The sequence below is a fragment of the Telopea speciosissima genome, chromosome 7 (assembly GCF_018873765.1).
Source record: "Telopea speciosissima isolate NSW1024214 ecotype Mountain lineage chromosome 7, Tspe_v1, whole genome shotgun sequence".
Lineage (NCBI taxonomy): Eukaryota > Viridiplantae > Streptophyta > Magnoliopsida > Proteales > Proteaceae > Telopea > Telopea speciosissima.
This window is the reverse complement of record NC_057922.1, coordinates 66,342,190-66,349,392: the sequence shown is the minus strand read 5'-3', so window position 1 is coordinate 66,349,392 and position 7,203 is coordinate 66,342,190. Positions and strand designations below refer to the sequence as shown.

Here is a 7,203-nt window from a genome sequence, read left to right as displayed (position 1 = left end):
ATGCAGACTATATGCTTTGCTGGCAGCCCAGAATTGTGTCCTCAATCCACTCCCACCTCCAAACTGTGATTTCAAATTGTTATATAAATGTCTGCTACAATGCCTGTGATTTGCTTCTGGAAAAATGATTGAAATTGTTTCAATGAGATCCTATACAACAGAATAAAACACAAATATTAAAAGGGAAAACCAAACATCATTTGTTAGAGTAAACTATGTTAACAATTATATGCTTAAAACTAAATAAGGCAAAACAGGCAGCTGTACCTTCTATTTATCAGTCATGAATGTGAATGGTCTACTAGTGGCTGTGTCTATTGTGATTTGGATGGACTCACGTAAGTGATGAAGGAAGAATAGCCAACTATCCTTGCCTTCAGACTCAACCACACCATATGCAATTGGAAATATACCATTATTCCCATCAGCTGACACAGCCGAAACTAACACTCCACCATATACCCCTTTCAGATGGCATCCATCAAGGCCAATGAAAGGTCTACATCCCTTTAAAAATCCTTGTTTACATGCATCAAAGCATACAAACATACGCTTGCACTGTGGAATTACTGTCACCCTCCATTCACTTCTACTCTATATATCTTTGCATTCTGGTATTCGATCACAAATAAAGTTCCAGGGTTTCTTTGCTTTACTATTGTCCCATAGGCCTCCAATTTAACATAAGACTTTGAGTGGCTTCCTTCATTTTCTTGTTTTGCAATCCATCTTGCCCTGTACAATTGCATTGTCTGAACCTCTACATTATACTTCTCCTTCAAAAGTGATTCCATGATATTGATGCTCATATCTGGGTCATACCTCAGATTGGGATCAAGTTTTCTTACTATCCAAGTTGCATTCACCTTCTTATTGGTGCCAAATCTAGTACAACTGTGATGGGGGCTAAGTGACTTTATCATTAATGTGATCCCATCCTCAATAGGTGAGGCATGGATCCTCCATGAGCAACCCTTCTCATCATAAATTACAGTTACTCTAGCTTTCTCATTCCTTTGCTTCAAAGTATGAAAACCCTCTTGACCTTCATAATCTTGTAAAACCTCTCTAAAATGTTTCACATTCTTAAACACTTTACCAACTCTCAATGAGATCTGTTGGTCTACACCTCCTTCAACATCAGAAACATTATCTCATTTACTAGACTCCACCAACCCTGAATTGTCATCATTACTGTTCCCATCCCTCCCTTCCACCTTTTCCACTTCATTATCACTTGCCTCATCTTCACTGCTACTTGAACTCTCAGATATTTCATCTGATTCACGAGCCTGCCAATCTTCATCTGATGAGTCACTACCCTGTTCATCTTCATTCAGTTCCTGATCTGCTGCCAACATGCTAGTTGAGGCAACATTCTCATCAATACTTGTATTGTTTGTGGTAGATGCCCTAACAAACCCACCATGCATCCCTACACATCTGGTAGACATCCTAACTTCTTCAAATGACCTACCAGTATCACTCAGCACTGCACTACTCTTGTTGTAAAATGTGATACCATCTTTACGGACAGATCTTCGAGTTCTTTCACCAAGAATAGCAGTTTGACTACAATCATTCCTCACTGTAGTTCCATGTCTTCCACCACCCCTTCTCACAGTTGCTTTTGGTGGTCTACTAGTAGTGGCAGGTATTTCCTCTTCACCAACACATCCTTCAATTGGATAAACTAATGGCTCTTCACTTCTTGGTCTATTAGTGGATGTATCACCACCAATCACTGTGGTTGTGTGTCCATTGATGGTATTGCATTCCATTGGATCACTTACTTGCACATTGCAAACATAAAGGTGTGCCTCATACATATCCTTCAAGATGTTAAACATCTTCAGTACATCTGCATCACTCTCCACATACATATCTGTTTGCTCCTCAGGTGTTATGTATTTCACAGAAAAGTTCACTGATCTTCCTTTGGGTATATAACTCAATAGTGAGTTATATATGTCACTAACTAAGTCTAGATATCCATATCTTTCCACATCAACCATTTTTCTACATTCAACATTCATTTAATGGTAGACTACCCTGCATATAGTTCTTTCCATTGAGGACTTGTTGCGTTGTCATTGCAAACATTATTCAAATGTTAAGAAGTAACACATATTATAACAAATAGGAAGGTCATTTAGCTCATACATATAAATTTCCTCCTACTGCACTTACATAGTCGATCAGGCCAAACAGATTTAGATCACACATTGTCAAATTTACCAGCAATTTCATAAATCCAAAACTCAATCAACGTAAAATTCCTAATTTCAATTTCAAATAGTTAAAATACCTAATTTGACTTTCTTATAACAATCACAGCAAAATCCTATCATACTTTCATCACAAATTGTTTACAGAAATCAAATAAAACCCTAATATCACAGTCCATTACCACACACCCTCAAAATCATATCAATTGGCTCATAAATCCTACTTTACTGAACTCAGATCAACCCTAAATTAGCAAACACATCATACATTTCATTTTTCCATAAAAATATGTTAGGGGTTTTCACTTATAGACTATAAGGCTTCAAGTGAAGATTTGAAGTTGGGATCAAATCGTCACTTTTACTTGCTCCAAGTTGCAATGGAGTGTCAACCAGTGCACAGCCTTACTGGGATGAGCCGCGGCAACCCACGATGAGCTAGGTTAGCAAGTTGGATGATGTAATCACTGTTGGAGGTGGTGGCCAGATTCAGCGCTGCGGCAGGGACAATGGTGGAGCTATTAGGGCTTCCGCTGGAGGCCTGAGAGGTGTGGAGGTGGAGCTGTTAGGGCTTCGGCTCCCTATCAAGGATTGCAGACAATGGTGGAGCTATTAAGGCTTCCACTGGAGGTGGTGGCCTGAGAGGTGTGGAGGTGGAGCTGTTAGGCTTCGGCTCCCTATCAATGGTTGCAGGTGAAGCGATATGTTCGTGCCTGGGAGGTGGATGCATTCGTTAAAGGGAAATTTAGGAATACCCTATTAAGGATATTTTTGTCATAAAAACTCTATCAAACACAATCCGTTTGTGGTTAACGGGAAGAATTAACGGTTTGGATTAACTTAACAATTATTATGAAAAGCAGGGGGGGTACGAGTAAAGGGTGTTTACAAATGGATGCATTGGTAAAAAGTCAATACCACAGGGGGGTATTCGTAAATTTTGCAAATCTAATTATCTATTGTTACCAAAAAAAAAGATTTTAATTATCTATTGAACAAAAGTATTTATAATTTTAAGATTGGACCAAGTTTTTTAACCCAAAGAAAAGTCTAATAGTCAATTGAGTATGAAATGACCCAATACCCAACCAGGGCCTAGCAAAAATCAAGGTCAATCAAGGCCAACCTGGCCCGATCAGGATCAATCAGGGTCAGGCTGGGCTAGGCTAAGCCTGAGAGGGTTGACCTTGGGTTGAGAAATCTCAACCCGACCTAGGGTCGGGTTGGGCTAGGGTTTTAAAAACCGGGCCCAACCCGACCCTGTTTCACCCCTAATCTACAACATTGAAGCGAACCTTCAACTAGTATAAATAAAATTTTAGTATCTTTATAAAAGGAAGTTCCAAAATACCTGTGTGTCTTTCCGGTTATGTTCAACATTTTGCGGGTTTGACCGATGTTGATATTTTTCATTGTGTTTCTTGAAGGGATACATCCCTTGGGAAGGGTGTCTCCAAGGGGTCCTTTACCTCTATATATAGAGAATATTTTTAGACACTTTGTATGAGAATTACAAGTGTTGTTACACAATCTCTCTTGTGTTCAATTTCTCCCAGGTTTTCCTTCTAGTTTTTTATTGTTTTGAGAGTTCATGTTATTTCATTCTTCTTGTTGATTGAGCATAATTTGAACGTGTCTCGATGGGGCCCAGTAAGCGAGTGCAACGGCTACTGGAGGGGTCAAAGGGTTGTTTTATCTTAGAGGCTAATTTGCACAAACCCGACTTACACCATAGGGGACGCCTAAAGTCTTAAGGGAAATGTCCATTGCCACGACTCAGCCTCTTAAGTTTCTCAACATAATTTTAGGTTTGTGACATTATATTTGGTGCTTGAATTGCCGACATCAACTTTGATTTGCCTACAAATCAAGTAAATAATCTAAACCCTATGTTACATATATTTTTATGTATGATTTGGATGATATATTTCGAACAAAAAGCCACCAAATACAACATTGTGGAGGCTCAAAAACTGAAATGAAAAAGGAAAACCATCCATTTGAAAGTTGGTTGGGAAGGGGAGTCTGAGTCCACTCCATTTTCCACGTAGACGACGCCCGCACCCACAGGAGCCAAGAGGTGAGCGGAGCCGAGAGCTGTACACTGGGAGGGAGGGAGACCTAACCTAATTAGCCAGCCATCCAAACTCCAAAATCTATAGGAAGGAATCTTATCTTCTTAGACGCCCGTCATCTTCTCCCAACTCTAAATCTATTTTAATCCTTGTACCTGTAATAATCTATCTATGGGAGATTTGGATTGGAAGGCTAAACTTGAAGGATGGCTACCTAATTTCGTAGTATAAAGAGGAGGGAATTGAGGCATTGAGGCATTGGGTTCTCTCAACTCTTAAATCTGATCAATAAAGGTTGGGGGACTCTGGGAATAGCTCCGATCCCTCTGACTCTTAATAGGAAATCATCTTCTCTCTTAATTTGTCAGTCAGTCAGTCTAATCTGCTCGGCCCTTATTTTGGGTTTCCTTGTTGGCATCCTATCGGTTTTTCTTTCCCATTCTCTTTTGTAACGGTTGTGGTGGTATCGAGAGAGAGAGAGATTAGAGCTTTATAAAAATTTAAAAAAAAAAAAAAAAAGAAAAAAGAAAAAGGAAAAATGGGTCTCCTCCACAAGCTGTGGGACGACACGGTCGCCGGTCCTACTCCTGAAACGGGTCTCGGCAAGCTACGCAGATACCACTCCTTCTCACCATCTTCTTCTTCTTCTTCTTCTTCGTCGGCACCTTCAACACCAAGATTCACTTCCCACGTGGACGACGTCCCCATATCTCGAAGCATCACCATTCTCAGGACTGCTACTTCTCGCAACTCATCTTCCGATTCCAAATCCATTCCCTCTTCCCCTGCCGCCTCCGCCTCCAATTCCCCTGCTTCTCCTCTCTCACGTACGTATTTTTTGAAAAAAAATGTTGTATTTTTCCAATTTGTTGATGTTTTTAACTATCTTTTTTATTGTTTAAACCTGGCTCATACCCAGCGGCTACGTCCAGAGGAGAGATGAAGAGATTGAGGAGGAGGAAATCAGCAATGGAATCCCTCGAACAAGCCGAGCCCAGAAGCCCTACTGTATACGATTGGTACGTTCTACCTGTTCTCTCTCTCTCTGTGTGTGTGTGTGTCTATTAGTGTATTGGAATGGTTTTGAATGACCGGGTTGTGTTGGGCAGGATGGTGATAAATGCACTGGATCGGTGAGAGACGAAACGGTGATTTTGATTAAATAAACAGAAAAATATATAATTAATGGAAGCTTCTGCTTTGTACATATCATGCCCAATTAATTATCTGAGAGAAGAGATCTTCTTCTGTGGGCTTCACACTTACTATCTGAGAGATGAGATCTTCTTGTACATTAATAATTATCTGCATACCTCCAATGCATGCGTTTGGAGAGTTGTTCTACTTAATTTTTTTCTTTTTCGTTTTCTTTTTCTTTTTCTTTTGTGTGTGTGTGTGTGTTTTCCTTTTCTTTTGCATGGAGTGAGTGGAGGAGGATGTTTCTCTTGGCCTTCTCAACGCATCCCCACCATTGTTGTCATCTATTTCTTATGTAATTTATTAATGAATTCACTTGGCCGGAGGTCTTAAGCTGTAGTGCCACATCCATCATCGATCATCCGGTCTATATTTTGTACTGGTTACCACAATTTTCTGGCATTGATCGCATGAGTTGAGATGTGCAAACTTGTCAGAGTCGCATGGACTCAAGGGATGATAAAATGAATTGAATTAAATCTTGATTTTTAATTAGGAAAGAGTGGGATCTTTCTAGTGCTTCGTTCGTTTTAAAGATTTTTAAATATAAAAATTTGCATATCAAGAAGAAAATCTTTGAAATCAGAAATAGAAAGTTAACATGGAGGTGGAATATTTCAAAATGCTCATCATGGGTTAGATGTGTAGTAGCAGTGAATTCTGGATTGGGCTCCTCTCCCGCGTGGCACGGTGTGCATGTGGCTGGGGAGTCCCCGATCTGCACACCAACATATTAGGATGTGTACGTGCTGGCGTGTGGATTGGGGCTTCCCAACCGCACTATGTGTGTTGCACGCCGTGCATCTCATAAGTGCATTGGAGAGGAGCCAGATCCAGAAGGCCATGGAGATTCTCTCATCTCACCAGGCTTTTCAGAGTACCAGTGAAGTTCTCAATAATCTATAGCCGAGAGTGACCAATATTATAGAACATAGCATTTGAGTATTGTATCGGTCACTACTGCCATCAATACTAGTATGATCGGTTGTATCAAACCTTGTTTTTTTTTTTTTTTTTTTTTTTTTTTGTGAATGAAAAATAGAGACCTAAGAGGCTATCCAAGGGCATAGATCCTAAAAAGAACTCTGGGGGAGCAGGGGCAAAACAACAAAAATAACAGGGAATGCACCAAATAAAGGGGAGTGGGACAGAAATAACTAACAAAGAAAAGCTGATGATACAATAAAAGTAAGGGGGGCGGGGGGGAGAGAAATCAAGGGACAATCCCACGAAGAGAAAGATGCTTATTTCTGCTTTTATCTAGAGTATCAAAATGTGTCGGATTGATTCAAGATCAAAATGTTAAGAAATCTTAGAAACGAATCCAATACAGAAAACTAGAAAGCGATTTAATCAAATACAGAAGAAATAATTTGTACGTTGCACCAAAATAGGTTGAAGATGATTTTGATGCAGTTCTTCAAGATTCCCTTCTTACTAGTTCTAGATTTTCCACAGCAGTCTTAGACCTCTTTTTTGTTTTCTCTCTTTTGAAAAGCATATCCCCAACTCACAAGCATGCAAATCGGAATGGGCTTCCCAGCTGGACATCATATTGGGCTTAATAAATCAGCCCATGGGTTGAAAACTCCAATACGCAAAAAAGAAAAAATATTTCGACCGGGATTGGACTTCCAGGGCCCAAGTTACTCTCCCTACATTGGACTCGGTCCAAACTGGTGGTCCTCTAGATTCATCTAGGT

General features: G+C 40.0%; 1 protein-coding gene across 3 annotated transcripts; it reads left to right on the top strand.

Annotated features, from left to right (window-relative positions):
- The first annotated feature begins 203 nt into the window (after window positions 1-203).
- LOC122667112 (dormancy-associated protein homolog 4) lies at window positions 204-5,511 on the top strand. Of its 3 annotated transcripts, XM_043863310.1 has the most exons (4): window positions 204-208; window positions 4,824-5,130; window positions 5,223-5,311; window positions 5,413-5,511. In XM_043863310.1, the coding sequence occupies exons 2-4, from the start codon at window positions 4,842-4,844 to the stop codon at window positions 5,467-5,469; spliced, it is 435 nt and encodes a 144-aa protein (XP_043719245.1). In that variant the 5' UTR covers window positions 204-208; window positions 4,824-4,841; the 3' UTR covers window positions 5,470-5,511. The 3 variants fall into 3 exon arrangements, with proteins under 3 accessions (XP_043719245.1, XP_043719244.1, XP_043719246.1); XM_043863309.1 differs by lacking the exon at window positions 204-208 and having other exon boundaries at window positions 4,806-5,130; XM_043863311.1 differs by lacking the exon at window positions 204-208 and having other exon boundaries at window positions 4,806-5,130; window positions 5,223-5,322.
- Window positions 5,512-7,203: the final 1,692 nt, after the last annotated feature.

Excerpts from the sequence above, each read along its gene's own strand:
- LOC122667112 (XM_043863310.1), top strand. The coding sequence starts at position 4,842 with ATGGGTCTCCTCCACAAGCTGTGGGACGACACGGTCGCCGGTCCTACT. Across the intron at positions 5,131-5,222 it reads CCCTGCTTCTCCTCTCTCAC|CGGCTACGTCCAGAGGAGAG; the intron begins GTACGTATTTTT and ends GCTCATACCCAG. Across the intron at positions 5,312-5,412 it reads CCGAGCCCAGAAGCCCTACT|GATGGTGATAAATGCACTGG; the intron begins GTATACGATTGG and ends TGTGTTGGGCAG.